At 39.4% G+C, this 18,371-nt stretch overlaps 1 protein-coding gene across 1 annotated transcript in view; it reads left to right on the top strand.

The window, feature by feature from the left end:
• Window positions 1-619: 619 nt before the first annotated feature.
• ppp1r37 (protein phosphatase 1, regulatory subunit 37) overlaps window positions 620-18,371 on the top strand; it is a 32,441-nt gene continuing 14,689 nt past the window's right edge. Inside the window, exons 1-3 of the mRNA XM_033993595.3 lie at window positions 620-761; window positions 866-2,552; window positions 15,875-15,972. Coding sequence (XP_033849486.3) covers window positions 1,859-2,552; window positions 15,875-15,972 — 792 coding nt within the window. The 5' untranslated portion in view covers window positions 620-761; window positions 866-1,858. The remainder of the gene's footprint in view (window positions 762-865; window positions 2,553-15,874; window positions 15,973-18,371) is intronic.

The following is an 18,371-nucleotide window of genomic DNA, read 5'->3' as shown; positions in this document are numbered from 1 at the left end:
CACAAACTGGATAAAAATTGCAGAACTGGATTTCTTGAATTATGAGTATAATTTTAGGTTTCAAATTACTTGGACATTTAAAAAAAAAAATAATCTAAAATCAATAGAATTGTATGGCAATAAATTAGACAACATCTGGACATCTTTAATTGCGTTTTACTGAGCTGTTTTATGAACGTTTTGTGTTTGTTTGTTTTTTCTAGGATACGATGTACTCGATGATGTTTGTGTTTTGCAACACCGAGTTCCAAAACATTGGCATTTACTTTTATAATACGTGCAAATGTTGAATTGAAATACGAAACATAGCATTACGTTGTTAGTATATTATCTAAATAAACAGGAGTATGTACTTTCTACGCAAAACCTCCCGAGAAAGCTTGTCTTAACGGCTGGTAGAAAGCCAGTGATTTGTTTATTGAACACATGGGTAGGGGGTAGCCACTGTGGAAACACTCCAGTCCAAGATTCAATAAAAAATAAAATTAATAAAAAAAAAAAAATTATTGCAAAAGTTATACGTAAGAAATTAATACAACGAGAATGCACACAATTTAAAAATACATCTGAACAGTTTTTATTTTTATTTTTGTATTTCTGTACTGTCTATTTTGAAGAACGTTCTGTGTTGAAAGTGCTGATCTGAAGACGTACTAGTTCTGGATATCAGCCGGATGATGACAATTATGGGCAACAAGCATTTGAGCGAAGAGAAATAGTCTGTAGATTCGCCGACACTGTGGGTTGGGTTACACGAATAGGTAAATGACTACCAAACTTATATGGCATTTAATATAAAAAGCAAGCACTCAAATGCATGCTATGATTGATTATTAAGCTTATAATGTGTTTTTTTTCTTCTCAGTCGGCCTCTGTGAAACTGCCGTGGCAGAGTGACGCCTCCTTCAGGACTGCGAGAGCTGTTGTGTTGATGATCGGGAGACGTTTTGCTTGTTTTGTGAGAGAGGAACGAGGAGTGAGTCGAGGATTTAAGGATACGTTTTATCAGCTGTCAATGTAAAAAGGGTGTTGGACGGGATGCGAGCTACCCCGCTTGGGAGCATATCCCCAGCCGATTACCCAAGGTGGGACTGACGAAGTTTTGACGGAGATTTAATATAACAAAGACCAAAGGAAGAAAACAAAAATGCGAAGCGATAGCCTAGTATGAAAACAACAGTGACATTTAAAGTAAATTGACGTCGTGGATTAGGTGGGGCAAAAGGGCAGGAACTCGGAAAAGCAAAATGAATTGCACAGAAGGAATAATTATATTATTAACTTGATGTCTGTGTAAGCACGAGCCTAGACTATCTGTCTATAGTGTTGTTATTATTATTGACATTAAAGACGAGGAAAGTGAAGTAAAAAAATAAATAAAATAAACACGTAAACATCTGAATGAACTAGACCCGGGATTATGTAGCATTGTTTTATTATTATTATAATTCTTTTTTAAATTTAAATACGACGCAGTTATGTTGCTCTGTAAATGTGATTATTAATAAAACAAACGACTTTATCAGATACACTTAGAGGATAAACACATAACATCAACAAGTTTGCACTACGAAAAATGTAATGGACTATTGAACCAGCTGTATCTGTACTCAGATAAGACACACTTAGTGAAAAACACACACACACAAAAAAAAAAAAAAAAAAACTCCAGCTACCTGTAAAGCCAAGAAAGGCAGGTAGACATTCCTGAAAGCCACACTATATCTGATTTAGTGCAAGGTCATACTTGAATATTTAGAGACTGTATAGTGTGTATATGTATATATATATATATATAGAAGTAATTTACATATACATAATTAAATTGAGCTCCTGATAGTTGGCTAGAAATGAGAAAATGAACACAGAAGAGCATCACACTGGCACAGAATTGAGCAATGCCAAAGAAAAGACACATGTTAAACTAGCTGACAGAGTTGGAATTTGCCCCCGGAATAGCCAGCAGGTGATGGCTGGCGAGATGGTGAAATTTCACATTGGAGCGGAGGATGAGTCAGTGGGAGAGATGGGAGTCTGTGAACTGGAAAGGGTTGCTGAATCCGTCCCCCTGCAGGACCAGGAGCTTGGAGAGAGTGGGGAGGTTAATGGGAGTACTAAAACAGAGGCACCCCACATAACTAATTCAAACGCTGATCACAAGCCACATGATCAGAGAAACTGCCTGGAGGATGCTGAGTGTGGTCAAAGAGTTGTGGACTCAGGTTTGGACCATGCTGGGAAGGATGCGCCGGCATGTGTGGATTTAACTTTGCAAACATCAGTCACTTCATTAGAGGTCAGTCCAGAGCAGGGTGACAGACTTCAGACTGTGCAGGAGTCTGTTCCAATACCAGCTTCAGATTGCTCGGCAGATTTGGGAGCCCCTGCACAGAACACCGATTTACAGGAAGTTGCCTCCAATCAAGGAGGGGGTCCAGTTTCACCTCCCTCTCCTCCTGAGCTTCTCAAACCTGGAGGGAAGAGGGTCACTTTTCCCTGTGATCAGGACATCATATCTGGGGCTGTGGAGCCCAAGGATCCCTGGAGGCATGGTAAATGTGCATCATATTACATTGCAGCATGCTCTGTGTTTGGGGGCCAGGGTTTTGATATTTCAGTTGGTACAGTATGTCTGGCACATTCTAAAGAACTGCTTTTCCAATTGTGATGTAACCCGGTGGACATTCTTTAGCCCAAGAGAGTCTGGGAACATGCAAAGAGCCTGCCTGTCTATATTTGTTTGCTTACCTTTCTACATGTGCATGGTAGGAATGTGGGTCAGAGTGATCTACTTTTATGTGATGCTTGCTCGGGGTGCAACAGATACGAGGTGCAGGTCACAATGCATGCAATGGTCCTGATGGCCTACTTGTGTGATACAGAATTAATATCAAATGATCGTTTGACCATTTTGTTAAAGACAAAAATATACATCAGGGAGCGTATGTATTCATACCCACTGCTGTACAAAACACACGTGTTCTTCATTTCAGAACCGTTAAGTGAACTACAATGAGCGATTTTGTTCTTGTATTGATACAAACAATACACACCTCTATGATTACAGCCCTGGCCAGGGATATATATGGCACTGACTTGTAAGTACAGCAGATGCTATTCAGCAGAGATTATTTTTTTTATCTTCTATTACTGTTGTACTTGTACTTGATTACATGTTTATGATCCCATTTCCCAACAGCACCCTACCCATTCCAACACCTGCTTATTTCTGTAGCTCCAGCCAATACAAAATGTGCCCTGTAGTAAAACAATACAGATAGTAGGTGAGGCTGAATGAAAAGCCTTCGACCTAGTAAACACAAAGCTGTCACTGCGACTGGAATGATGTCTTCCTTACAGTATCTGAATAAATGAACCACTTTAAACATGCAAGTGTACAGATCAGGATTCACTGCAGCAGCTCTGTTCTCTAGCATACTGATAAATGGATTTAACTGTGATGCGTTTAGTGTACTAGTGTTATATAAATATGGGCCATGGTGATTGGGAATTTTTCTTTTTTTTTTAAATCCAAACCAATCCAAAGAACAATACAGTAGAATAAAACCTACCTGTGTATTTGAGATATTTAAAATGACAGTTTTCCAGTTGCCCTTGTGTAATTCCTCTTAGCTTTCACAAGAATTGGAGAACAGAATGGAAGTAGGCTTCTATTAGAGGTCACTGGCCACACCAGATTTAAAGTGAGAATATAGTGTGCTAAAGCAGGTTGGTTTGATAATACAGGGATGGCAGTTTATATTGTGATTACTCACACACCTGAACTTGGCTGATTTTTACATTCATTTACAAAACCAGGAATGCCCCAAGTTCTACTCAGTCTCTGCAATGACTAACTCTGTGGGTTAGTGTTTGAACGGTGTGGTGCAGATTATTCCAATTGAAGCAGTCAATGATTGTTTCCCCAGTGTACAGTTGAAAATGTAATTATTTTTTTAACTTTGACTGATGAGGCACACATTGGGAGGTCAAGTGACCAGTGAGCCAGTCCTCTAGTTTACTGCTTCTCAGTCCCAGTACTGTCTTGATCACAGAACTGTAATGAAATAAACCTTGAAGCCAAGGAATCCGGTATTTAAAAGCATCATTGAATCTGTGGTGTTCTGTAACACTTAACTTGGGAAGTAGTTTATTTCCAATACCTCCTTAGCTCAGGAATCAAGTCCAAGCCTTCACTAAGCTACTCCTGTACAGAAAATGGTGACAATAAACTGAAATCACTAACAAGGAAGTCACAGTATCCTAGAAAATAAAATACCAGTAATAAAACTGATGAACCAGTCAACATGTACTGTATTATAATGGGTGTTTATATCCAGGTTCTCAATGTTCTCATCTTATGTAACATTTCTATCTGCAACATGAAACTGTAAAACTCAATCTCATTTCATTCCCAGTATCAAACTGGGGCTGCAGCCAGTTCCATCTGCAATCTACAATGTACAATCCAATCATAAATGCAAAAGTCAAACATCGCCTGGATGGATTACATTTTTTGCATCGCTTTTTATAAAAGATTTGACTGATGAACAGGATTTGAAAGCTCTTTCAAATCAATCCCACTGGGAGCATTAGCAGAGCTATCATGCAACCCAAAAATGAAGACGTCATTGTTTTGTCTCTGAATATTTCACAGCAATTTTAATGGCTAAATTAAGTATGTGCTTTTTATGTGAACTCCATTGTATGGCGAATAAATCCAATCAATGGCAATTAGCTGCCTGCCAGAGGATGTAAACACTAAGATGTCTAAATACTAAGCTTTAAAGAATGCAAGTACGGCTCTGAATGTGGTAATTGCATAAGCTTCTGAGTCTTAATTCAGTTACGAAGTACCTTTTGTAAGTGCAAAGAAGCAGTACAGACCAGTTCAACACAACCAGCACTGGATTTTATTTTTTAACAAAGTGAGACGTTGCTTTTCCGTACTCCTGTAATCCGAGCAGCCCCGTGTGAAACTGTCCTCTTTGTGTGTGGATAGTCTGCCTTGCTGTCACGTGCTACAGCCCTCCCGCTGGTATTTACAGCTCAGTGCTGTAGTAAATGGAGGATACTCAATGGTTGTTCGTGGTAGACGGTTTTTATTCGCAGCAGGAGGATGTCCCAGTAAATTACAAGCCCCAACAGTGTTCTCCCACTCACATTATCCAACAACAAACACGTATCCCACGCTTGTGGCATGTGATGCATCTAAAGGGTAAAGGGCTTATATAACATCTTTTAGGAGTTTCTTGATGTCAAAAGTAATGTAAATAATTCAGCAGATCGATCTGAATAATTTGATTATCCAAATAATGGGAGCAACAGAATGACTACAAGCAACATGAACTAGTACAGGGAATGTAGAAAGTAAATTTAAAATGACATTGGAGGCTCTTTAAATGGATACTTGCACAGTAAAGCAATCAATTTCCTTTAAGGAATGTATAGCTAGGAAAATAGCTTTGAGCTTGTTTCTTCATCGTCCAATAATATAATTTAATTAAGAAACAGTCACGGTTTAACATTTCAAATTCTAGCTTTATTAAACGCAGGTAGAGTGGAAAGAAATAAACTAAACAATAATTAAATACGCAATTAATTTAGCTTCCGTTCTACGTTGTCTAATTGTGTAATAGATTGGTAGGAGCGATGCACTAACACTGTATAGAGTTTATTTGTCACAGTTTAAACAACGGCGTGTGTAATAATGGTCTGTTCCGTTCTCTTGGCTGCACCAATGCAGTGTGTTTAAAACCGACTCGCTTGTACCCAACTTTCATCTCTAGTGTGTTGTGGGAGCAGTAAAGCAGTGTTGCTCAGGAGGGAGCATGATCTGGATGCGATCCTGTTTATTTTATTCAACCTGGTCAACGCTCCTGAGTAAACGTTGAGAAATGTATTGACCCGTTGATTTATGACCCATGGTGTGTGATTTGCATTTTCAGAAGAGTCTGCAATATGTTTAAAACTATAACGCTGCGATACAGACAACATGGGACACCGCAAAGGCAAACCAGTGAGTTTCCTGGAAACTTTGCAGGGTGTAACACTTGAAGTCCCTCTAAGGATGCACTGATCAGTGTTTCCTCCTGTGCTGTCGCTAGAAAGTTGTATTGTTTTGTTTATTATTTTTTTTTTAATGAAGCACAGTGCGTATACTACTGTAACATGCATGACTTGGCAGGCCTGATACAGCCCCTTATTCTTTTAATAAGCATCCAGTGCTGCAAGATTTGTATCTCCAGCATGCAATTGAGAGTGTGTCAGACTCTCTGTGCTTTTCATGTAAAGTGATATGTACAGTACTATACAAACATTGCTGTACACAGTACTATGTACACATTGTTGGAGGAAGTGTCTGAGTATTAGCTAGACTGGGTATATGACTGTAGGGTTTAACCAGTTTGAACAGCAGTCAAACACTCTCTGAAACAAAAGGAGTTCAACCACTGTGTTTATTAAAGGCAATAAACACACAAGGCGCTCCCGTGATTACATAGCTCTTTGTGTTTGCTGTTGAGAGCTTTAGATTCTGTTTCATTTTCCTCAGATTAAACACGTTTTAAAGGTTTAAACTTTAACTCACTGCAACATTAATGTATATGGAAGAAATATGAATAGGTGAATTCATTTATAAATAGCAACCTTACAAACGTGATAAATACAGATGTCATTCTCCGTCTTTTTGTGTGCTTTAACGTGTTGAATAAATATTGAATAAGTAATCTTCCACTAAACACATTCTACTGTAAACCCTAGAGCTGCCTTCTATAGCTGACTTGCACGCCTTCGACACTCGTTAGAGGGTGAGGAGGAATTCTAAACTGACTGAACGTTTAAACTCGAATCGCTACTGATTGTGTTTCCTGGCTGTGTTGTTGATGACTGTCATATTGGGGTCGTGACTTTTTGGTTTCTGTGTGATAAAGGCCTAATGCTTTGAGATATTGACTTCATGCTCTGCACAAAGCTGTATCCTATGATTCTCTCAGTTGGGTTCGATCGTGGGTATTGCACAATTTGTGGCAATAACTTTATAAAGCTCATATCTCAGAAACCATGACTTTTATATTTTGCAGAGTTAAATAAACCCTGCATGCTAAATGTGTTTCTCACTCTGACATAGACCTAATAGGACTGCCTGTGACTGGAGTTCATTTGACTGTTTTTTAAGTTGCTCACATAGAGACACTGAATTCTTTTCCACATATTGATGTCCTTCATGGTTACAAACCTTTCAATCAGATATAACATTCCTATTTAATTGTGCCCCCAGGGATTGCATTGTTTGATTTCACAACAGCTCCCATTTCTAGTTGGGTAGTTGCATTCCAAAAGGTCTGTAAGAGAGAGGAGTCTATGGTGAAAGTTTGTAGAAGATTCATGACCTTTCAAGGCAGTTATCTTACCATGTAAAACAAGAATCCCACATCCCAATTTAGTGACTCTAAATGTTCGAACGACTGCTTTGCAAGCTGCTTCCTCTTTCGAATAATCTCCCCACACATTGTGATGACTGCCCTAGCATGGCTAACTCCAGTGGAAACTGTTCCAATAAAGTCCAGTAAGCATTGCATATGAATTGCAGATCGGTTTGAACTCCGTCACACTGTGACAGTCTGCTACTGCACTGCACTGCAAGCACCCACTGGCTCCCATTTCAATGCATTGATTCCTCTGTGTTTAAATGATAAAGCCTTCCACCACCCACTCTCCTATTTCTAATTAATGAAGGGGACGTTAGAAATACAGTGCCGGGCTCTTCATTAGATTGTGGTTAGTGAACAGAAACTCCTAAACATCTTTTGTAATAATTGGCGGCTGTGTATTCCTATACAAATCTACACCAGTTACAGTAGTATTGTAGCTAATCAGCAGTGTAACTTAATATCGCAGAAAACCTAGAAGGCTGTATTGTCTAGCAGTCAGGGAGTTTACACAGACTGTACAGCAGGGGGGGGGGGGGGCGGGGAATGGTGCAGAGTAGGGAATTTTTAATTTAGATAAAATATTTTATACCCATCTTTTTTCATCCGAATTTCAAAGAAACAGTTTTGTTACCTCAACGCCAAGCCGTTTTGCTTCTTTATACCCAGGAACTCAACGAGCTACCGGCCCCTGGATGACTAAGACCAGCCTAGCAGGTGTTGGTTTGAGCTCTCTGGATTCCTGGACAGTAGGGGCACTGTAATATACCATGGTGAGGTGACTATCCCTGTCAATTCTGTGTCCTGGATGCACGGGAGCGCCAACGCAACACCCCCTGTGGAATCCCCAGCCAAGAACGGCAGCTTGGCACAACCAGTTTGCGAAACTTCGCTCCAGAAACAAACAAACAAACAAAAAAAATAGTAGAAAATGTACCCCACTTCTTTGAGTGGGCAGATGCAGTAATTGTCATGGCAGCAAACAGCGTGCTTTACTGACAGATTTGTTAATTTATGCTGAGAGATCTGGAAATCACAGCACAGTAGTAGTAGTGCTTGATTTTGAACAATAATGTGGTTTGGGATCTGGTGTAATTTCACAATAATTTGATATTGGCTGAATGGATAATAATGTACTTGACTGAACTCTTCATCTTTCAAAAAATATTCAATAATATTTTGTAGCTGCCTGGGTACTACATAGTATTAAACTGCAGTGGTGTGTGTAGTACATCAATAAATGACTGAGTTTTATTTGAAAAAGTGATAAAACACAGAATCTTTTTTTGTATAAACTAGGAATGCACCTAGTTCCCTCTCTCCAGGTAAGTTCCACTGTCAGCACATGTTGGAGAGATAGAGTTCCGCCAGAGTTCCAAATGAAATCTTGAGCTACTGCTGAACAAGCCTGATTTCAAACCACTTTCAAGTCAGTCCCATTGGCAGGTGGAAATATGGCTTTTAAGACCCGACTTGAACTTCTAAGATCAATGAGCCACTAGGAACTGGACGAGCTTTGATGAGCCAAATGGCCTCCTCTCATTCATAAACGTTCTTATGTTGTCATACCAAGAAATCAATTTTCTGGGTCTCAGGAATACTGCGCTGCCAAGATAGTTTTTTCAAGCACTTCTTAGCAACTAGTCTAACAGGAGATCACACTCCAAAGAAAATAGCCACTTTTATCCAACTTGCTGATCAGTAGGTTTCTTTCTAGGTCAGCAGTTGTACTGGAGCAAAAGGTTAATCAATCCTACATACAGTACAGTATGCTTGCTGTCCACATTTCAATACAACCTGCTGCAGTACATGTATACCGGTTCTTAAAACACGCTTCTGCGTGTTATGGGCATGTCATCCACGGAGAATCTCGAAATCTTTGGTCCAAAGCAATAGAAAGGTGTAGATCTGGTACATAAATGTTTAGCAGCACTAGGAATGATTTGATTCTGATTCAAGGTAATATGCCTCCTTTTGCAGCGCCCGGAACATTTATTTCTCCTGCCCCTTTGAGCTAATCTGCTTCATCTCACTGGTGTTTCAAGCAGTGCAGTGCAGCGCTGCACAGAAACTGAAGCAAACCTTTGCCCCCTGTTGAGCTTTTATTTGATTAATTGATTGAGCTAAAAATAAAGGAACGCCCTTTCAAAGGCCGTACCCTGCAGTTAAACGGACAAGCAGCACAGCCTTTAGTCCACAGCATTAGCTTCATTTGAATTCACAGGGCTATGTACAAGAAGGTAGGCGTGTAAGACACGTTTGCTATTTTTAACTGTGTAATTGCTGTAAAGCATAAAGTACCCCTAAGGCTCAGCAACATCACTGTGGCTTGCTAACCCATGCACTCTGTTAAAGTGTGTCTCAGTCCTAAGTCTGTCTCCACCTAATTTCCTGGTCCCATGGCTGAGCTTGAAATGATTACTTGGTTTGACCTGATTTTAAAAACCTTGATCAGGTATTTCCTAGCCCTTCTTTGTCCTAAGCTAAATAGATTCAGTTTCATCAATATGTAAATAATATTGATACCACCAGCAAATAAATAATCCTTGTAATTTAGCCCTTATGATTTGATTAACTTATTTCTGATGGTAAGGTTGATGGGTCGTTTTTGTAACCTCCCTGTTCCGTGATGATATTATTTGATATTATATGATCTTTTAATACAAAATAATCTCATCATTTCATAAGTGGTAAAGGTTCATTTGATTTTATAACAGTCATTTATTTGAATCTGTTATTAAATGCACCTTTCAGTTACTTCTGGTCACTGAAAACACATCGGGCTTAGTGCTGATTGGTTCTCAAATGCTAGCCATTATCTCTAGCTTCTGGGAGTTTGAGTTATTTTTAAGAAAAATAAATGGTGAATATTTTGGATGCTTCAGGTTGTTTTTAAAGTTTTTTTTTTCTGGCGAGAGAACTTTACTTGGGTCTTAAAAAAAAAATATATATATATATATATATATATACATTTTTAATTGTTTTTTCAACGAGGACTCAAAACTCACAGAAGCATCTCACGTACAAGAGGTGTTCTCCAGTTGTGTTGTTTTGCTATGAAAAAATACTATTAAAAAGAAGCATGTTTAACATAATGTAAAGTAAGCCTCTTTCCTAGGAAAATGTGAGCTCAACTAAGTGATGGTAAGATTTACTGGGGTTATTTTGTTAGCTGTCTAGTTTTAATTTCCTGTTTACTTCAATACTGACACCACTATACATCTTGACAGCAGATTCTGACCATTTGACTGTCAATTTGATTACACGTCATCCTGATTTTGTTTTTGTTTTGATAAATATCGACTTGGCTTGGTAGTCACGTCCCTGTTTTTGATTAAACTGTGCATGTGTATTTTGACTGATGTGCTTTTGGAGTGGAGCACAGAGACTGCTTTTTCTCGGTACTGTCGCCTATAATTATTTCTCTTTTCTGTATACAAGCCTTTGCCAGGGTATATTTCTGCCATTGCTTTTTCTCTGCTATGAATATTATTATTATTATTATTTATTTCTTAGCAGACGCCCTTATCCAGGGCGACTTACAATAATAGATGGGTACTTTCCTGTTGCTTTACATATGTGCTAGGCAGTGTGAGCTAAAAGCTCCCCAGCGACTGTAATAGGTGTAGTGCAAGTGCTGCAGTTCCCTGACTTTTTTTTATTGCTCTGCATGCTGTTTCCGAATCAAACCACGCTCTTCCCCAACCCCACAGGATGACCAGTAACAGCCAGCTGACCATGTTAGGCTTTGAATCACATTCATTTCATCAGCACCTGCTTCCTCTTCTCTCTTAAGTGCAGATCTCAGTGCATGTTGTCCTGAGAGCCGTTGACAGCAGCGTTAGTGAAGGTGTACACTCTTCAGTTAAGTTTATTAAGCATTTAGCTTCACTACCCCGAAACTACAACATATTGATCATAAGGTGATTTCATTAAACACCAGGTAAGGGAGTTTGTATAAGTTTTCAAACCTGCAGCAGCTCATAGTCCATTACTACTAATATGTCCTACAGAAACTCCTTAAGCAGGCAAGATGTTTCCAGCGCTGTGGGCAAATTCCATCTGCACCCTTCACTTTGACTTGTGATCTAAGGCCAACAAGTTGCAAGGTCATGTGACTTTTTTGATTTCTGAGCGATAAACAACGTCTGGCATCATATTCAGATACGGTATTAATAATGTAATAACCATGGTACACAGTATTTATTATTTTTAATTTTTTTTCAGTTTTCCCCTGCTTTTCGGATAGGTCAGCGCAGTTTCCATGTTTTAACAGATTATCTGTCCTGTATGTCACACTTCACAGATTTCTCTATATATCTGGGGAACCGCTCATCCAGTTGTCATGAAACTTGGTATTACCGTATTTAATATATGTTATTGAAAATATCAGATTGTGTTGATATGGGGGTGGTGGGGGGGGGGTGTCTGTCTGCACAGTACATCCGTCCCTCTATAGATCACACTTGCATTTTTGCATATACGTGGAAAACCACTAAAACCATCATGAAACCCGATATTAACATTATTTTTGCAGCTTGTATGTTTTTGATGATAATCTGTAAGTGAGCATTGATTTTTTTTTTTGTTTGTTTTTTTAAAGCTGCTATATGCATCATGTGTGCCTGGCAGTGCAGCCTGTAGTTAAACTGCGGCAGTGCCAGTGTAATCATTTATTTAACAGGCCTATTTAAAATGGCTTTGGTTTCTTGTCCTTTGCATGCAGAGCTGGGCACAGCTGGGATGCACAAGACCTGCCTGTATATTTGTACTGTGCTAATTAATCATGCAAAAATAAGTGAGATATGCCTTTTATTTCAAAAAGACTATCCTGCAAACCAGTTGGGCAGCATTGCATTTGTATTTGCTAATTGTAGAGTTAGCCACTTACAAACCATGATTGATTAATTCTGTAGTAGCATGATTTAGCCTGTGTTCGGAGGCACAGCTTGTTCTTTGGGGTGCTGTGTTCAGCTTTAATGACACTTTTATCACAGCATGAATAGGACTTGTTCATGCACAGGGAGGAACACTTTACTTATCATCAGACTTCTGGCTCCTCATCATTTAAATAATTCTTGAAAGTAGTTCTGAAACCCAAGCCTGAGTGCAGGGCTCGGGTGAGTTTCAAGTCATGGTCTCCTCTGGTTCGTACCATTTCTTAGAGATGGTCTAAGGTACTGAGGTGCATGACTTTGTGAGGAGGATAATTCAGTTAACTCTTGCACTTTCCTTAGTTCAGTGTGTAAGAGCTAAAAAAAAAAAAGACCGAACAGTAATCAGTGTGAGCTGGGGTGTGGAATGCAGCTGTGTGACAGACAGAAAGCAGTTCCAACAAGCAAGACCACTCTGCTGTGCGGTAGCCTGCGTTTCATCTGCAGGATCAGTTGTGAGGGTCAAGCTCCAGTTGATTAGGTTTACTGTGTGGTTAAGATGAAGGCTATACACCTGGCTGTCTGCTTTTAACCAGAAACCTGCAACTCAGAAAGTAACTATACTACTTTTAGAAAAGTGCAGGAAAAAAGCAACAGGTTTATTTTTATTGTTACATTTCTTTTGTTCTTGTTAATTTTAGTGACTGTGAAATGTGCTGAAATAATGGTACAGGTACTGGTGGTGTTGTGATGGCAGGATTAATTGGTGCAGATTCATATGAAATTCTGTGTATAAAAAATGTATTTATTCATTTTTTTAATTTAGTGTACCCAATTATTTTAACCCAGATTTTCTCCCCAAATATGAATGTCCATTGTTCTGTGACTGCAGCAATTCCCCGCACAGCTCAGGAAAACTGAAAGCATTTTAAATGTACAGCTGTGGTGAGGAATATATCTGGTTGTTGTTGTTACCGCTTCTAAAAGCATCATTAAGTATGCCTACTTGGTAAACAGTATTGTGGTACTGCATTTTGCATGCTTTTACATCCCAGAGAGTTATGCACAGAAAGAAATCAAAATTATGCAAAATGATGCGATATCTCTGTACTAGTATGTACAAAGTAAAGCGTAATTGCATAATTCCCTGGTGTGTTAAAAGGTCTTGTAAATACTATAGTTTTTTTTTTTTTTTTTTTTTTTTTTTTTTTTATGTAATGAACATGATCCATCTGAGCAGATTATGATGTTTCAAACTCTGTTGTTTTTGTATAGTCTAATAGTAATAGGGTCTGGGTGAGCCATCCTCGCGCCAGATACCTGTGAAACTATCACTAAATCCTGAATTGGGTGCCTTGCCTGGGCACTTCACAGTAAGTCCCTGCCCTCATGTGTTTCATGCCAAGGGTTCTCTGAGGCTGATTCGGTGGCGATTCCTCACAAAGAATCGTATCAGCATTTGTCGCGCTCTGGGCTCTAACTGAAGGAGCTTATTGTCAGCGATTCAACAGGTGAAACAGCACTGCAGGCACAATGGATACAGATCATAGGGACTGGAGGCTCGCACATTACTCTGCATGACAGCACAGAGCCAGACTTTGCATATCTTTTTTTAAAATCTTCATATTCTTCACAACAGAGCCTGTCTTTGTTCTGTAAGAATAACAGCCCTTTGCGACGTAGACATAAAAATAGAAATGGCTGTTTGCGAGCTTTATATCGACGGTGCTGGATATTTAGTAATTGCAACTGCTTTTTAAATATTCCCTCATACTTGTTTATTACAATCAAAGAAACATGTACTGCCAGTTTCATGATGTTCAGCCATATCAGTTCATGTTGCCACAATGTATTTCATTATTAACTGCAGTGAACTAAACTCCGGCAAGTCTATGTGCTGTTTAAGGCTTCAGGATATTTAACGCCTTTTAATAAATGTATTTTGTTTTGCTGCACCTTTTATTTCACCAATATCTTCAGTTTTAGGACTTCAGACAGGATTAGCACTCAGTGGTATTTTATTTCTAAATAAAAAGTGAGTAAAGGAAAAGAGGAATTGTAGCTTATAGTTGCTTCCAGCAAGTTACTGGAATGCATGCCTACCAAACACAGTTTGTTGGATGCAAAGTAGGCAGCTTAAGGAATGAGTCCAAAGTAAATCATACTGTATTTTCCAAGGGTGGCTTAACAATACCCCCCATTGAACAAGATGCAGAGACAGTGGAAGGACTCAAGGCTGAAACTGTGAAGTTTTCAAACCCCAGCATTAGATAAGTACACATTGTAGAACACTGTCAATAAGGGCCTTTCATGTCGTGATCCTGTCAACAATGGCCTTTTCACTGGCTAATAAAAATAGAGACTATTTCCCAACACTCGTGCAACCCTCATGCTCTCTGAGTTTATTTTTTATTTAGTGTGCCCAATTATTTTATTCCTGTTATGTTCTCTCACCGCAGCAATTCCCCATACAGCGCAGGAGCACTGAAGGTTCTGTGAGCGTCCTCCTATCCCACAACCAAGTCAGTTTCCTCTTTACACCCAGGAACTCGAGCGTGGATGTCAGCAAGCTGCCGGTCTCTAAAGGCCAAAGGCCAGGTCTGCAGGTGTCGCTCACCTGGCTGCTGGCCAGCAGAGACACAGTCACTGTCCCCTAACCTGCAGGAGTCCCCAACAATGATCGTCAACTTCACACAGCCAGGACACGAACCTGCGCTTCCCTGACTCTACCAAAGGTCCCTGAGTTCAGTTAGCAGGGGAGACACTCTGGGACCCCCATACTGCTTGATTCTTATACTCCTTATCAAGACCCTGGCCTGTTTTCACCCTAAGTAGTTTCAGGAATATTTATTATCCCTGGCAATAGGAATATAGTGGAGGCGCTTGTATGTCAGGCTGAAGTGTTTAACTGTATAGGTTTACTACAGAACTCCTCATCTCCATATGTAATTTGAAATGGACTTTAACAAACATTATTTGGAGTAGGAGAATATTTCAAGTTTTTGTTATTGAGGATTTCTTAGTTTTTCTTTGGATTTTCAGAATAATATAAATAGTAGCTTTTATATACAAATATATTTGTAAATGTTTGTGGACACTAGCTGCAGTCATTTGAACGGTATGGGTTACACTTGGGGGTTTGAGTGATCAACCTTTACTCTGCAGGTACTCTCTCTGCCATAACTGGATTATTATCCCCTGGCGGGGATTAAATCCCCTTCCAGGTGGACATACCCAAGTGACTTTTTTGCAAATATGTGGAGAACCACTTATCCAAATGTCATGAAAATTGGTATTAACATTATTTAGAATATGTTATTGAGAGTGTCAAATCCTGGGGATATGTGAGGGTGTTTGTCTGTCAATGCATCTGTCCATCTGTATGTCATACATTCCATATAACTAAATAACATCTAATTTTCATGAAACTTAGTATTATCTTATTTAGCATAAGTTAAGAGTATCAGATTCTGTGGATATGGGGTGGGGGTGTCTGTCTGTCATGTTTTTACAGAATTGTAAATTACATACTGAACGTTGTTAAACATTTTTCTAACCCTTTTCTTTCAGCTCAGAATGTGACCGTGGACGAGATCATCACAGCTTACAAACTTGCCTGCCAGAAAGTAAGCTGTAAGCCTATCCAGAAACTACTGAAGCAAATACAGGTAAGCCTCGTCCTCTTTAACGCAGGCTGCATTAAACTGATGGGTAAATGTGCAACTGAACATTACATTGTCTGCTTCATAAAATAAAGCTTTGTGATATTTGAGGGTTTTGTCGAAAGAGCAGTTCTTTATTTCACTTTTCCCCAAATCTGATTCGTCTCATCCTCAGTCTCATGTATGTGTTCTGAGAGCTGGATTTATTACTGAGCTGCTTTTAAAGCATCTTCCCATCTTCAGTCTGCAAACAGGCTGTAATGTTATCTTGTACTTGTATTAAACTGGGGTTGCAGCCGGTTTCATGTGCAATCTGCAACCAAGCATTACCATTCACTAACATCCAATACTTCCCTGACAACTGAATATATTCACTGCCTTCATGTTTTGCATACATATTTGTTTTCTTTCTGCAGTCCGACATTTTAAACCTGCCTTTTGCATCCTTTTGGGTGCTCGTTGGGTAGCTTCTACCGTCGGTGCAAGTTGGAGAGATCGAGTACTCCCAGCCCGCAATCGATCTGATCTTCATCTGCTTCTGATGGAAACAGACAAGCCTGATTTTAGATCACTTTCAGACAGAAAAGTGGCACAAGTTGCATTAGTTAGCAAGCCGAGGTTCATGTCTTTTTGGATTAAAATCTCTATTAAATTGAAAGCCCTATTTTTTATTTATTTTTTTAGCTGTGGCAGGAGATGTACATTACTAATAACGTACTTGTTTCGCCTTATATGGTACTTGCAGCCGCAATCATTTATTCATTGCCCATTCACTAACTCCTATTTCAAAGAGGCAGACTGAGAAAGTGGGGTTGGGAAATACTTGCTTTGTTATGCCAGTTACATCCAGCCTTTGATGTGTTCTCTTCCAAAAAAGCCCAGACATGCATATCAATTGGCCACCCAGATTCGGGACATTCCATACCATGCTTCTAGATACGAATCCAAGTTATGTTGTCTCCCTTTACGTGGCTTTGAGCTTGCTTTGGAGTAGTCTGGAAAATCCTAAATGCCAGGACTGAACCGTCAAGTCATGACACTGTGACAGCCCCACCTACTGTCTATAAAAACATAGATGGGAAGGGAGTTCCAAGGTCACATTGTCACATGATTTGAATGGAATGAGGAAGGCTGTTAGTCCCAGCATTTAGGATTCACCAGACAGGTCAAAGCCAGGCAGAAAATGGTAATAACTCTGTACTGCAACAGAACCCAGAACCACTCGGAGTGATTGCAGACACCATGAAATACTAAGCAATTAAACAGCATTCAAAGCTTCTTGCTTCTGAAGCTGTTTCCCCTTAATCAAAAGGGGGCTTAGTTCGATCAATGGTCTCTTTCATGGCATTTAGGTAGTGAATTGGTTACTTGGCCTCTTCACACTGTTGCAGTGGAACAAAATGACCAAATGGGCCTGGACATTGTAACCATAGCCAGTATGTGTTGCTGCATTACCATTGCTATGCAATATGGCCATCGTTCATCTGAAGCAGGACTCCTTGGAGTAACATGTAAACACCATTCAAATGTAATGTGGCTTGGTTGGGTTTTCATAGTTCAGCAGCAGTACAAATTGGGCATTACCCAGCGAAGCAGGAACAGAGTGTACAATGTAACTGTTCCACTGGTTTATTGTCTAATGTAGCCTGCCAGGTAAAAATGACAGCATTTTGCCTTGTGGCATATATTTTATTACAGTTATTTTTATTTCAGAAGCATGTTTTCCTTTGTGCTGCTGTCTTCACTCAATGCTGAGTCGTCTCTCTTTAGACGCTGCGCAGACAGCAGGATTGCTATCTGTGTATTTATTGAGCATCCCTATGAGAGCTTGTATGAGTGAAAATCCTCCACTGTCGCACTGCTTTGGATGTTGGCGGTGTGGGTGGAATGTAACACATGGTTTGAGGCAGGGCTGATTTTTAAAGAGTAGCCTAATTGACGTCTTAAAAAAAAAAAAAAGCTGTATAAATCTAGACACGGCAGGTATTTGATTTAAAACAGCATAGGTAAATTATGCTTTTTATTTCTCGTTGTAGAATGAAAGGGTGTTGTCTTTTGCCTTTTGGTTTACAGCTTTGAAAATCAGCCCAGCTGTCTTCAGATTTTGGTGCACAGTTTTTTCTACGAGTACATTTTGAAATGTGTAATGATGCTATAATGAAGGTATATGATAAGGTCTACAAAGTATATTACTCTCTTTAATCAGATATAACCTTAGAACTTGTACGTTTGATGACAATCTGTGTTTTAGCAAACATGTGTTTTCCTTTTAAAACATATTATCTGTTACTACACAAGGCTAAAGACATCTGTTTGCCTGCTTTGCTTCTGAAAGTCTTCCACTTTCCCATTTAATTTCACCTGGTGTGTGAAATCCCCCCCAGTAACCAACCAGCTGCTTCTCC

The sequence above is a fragment of the Acipenser ruthenus genome, chromosome 30 (genome assembly GCF_902713425.1).
Source record: "Acipenser ruthenus chromosome 30, fAciRut3.2 maternal haplotype, whole genome shotgun sequence".
Taxonomy (NCBI): domain Eukaryota; kingdom Metazoa; phylum Chordata; class Actinopteri; order Acipenseriformes; family Acipenseridae; genus Acipenser; species Acipenser ruthenus.
The sequence above is the reverse complement of the archived record's forward strand: the minus strand, read 5'-3'. Positions and strand labels throughout refer to the sequence as shown.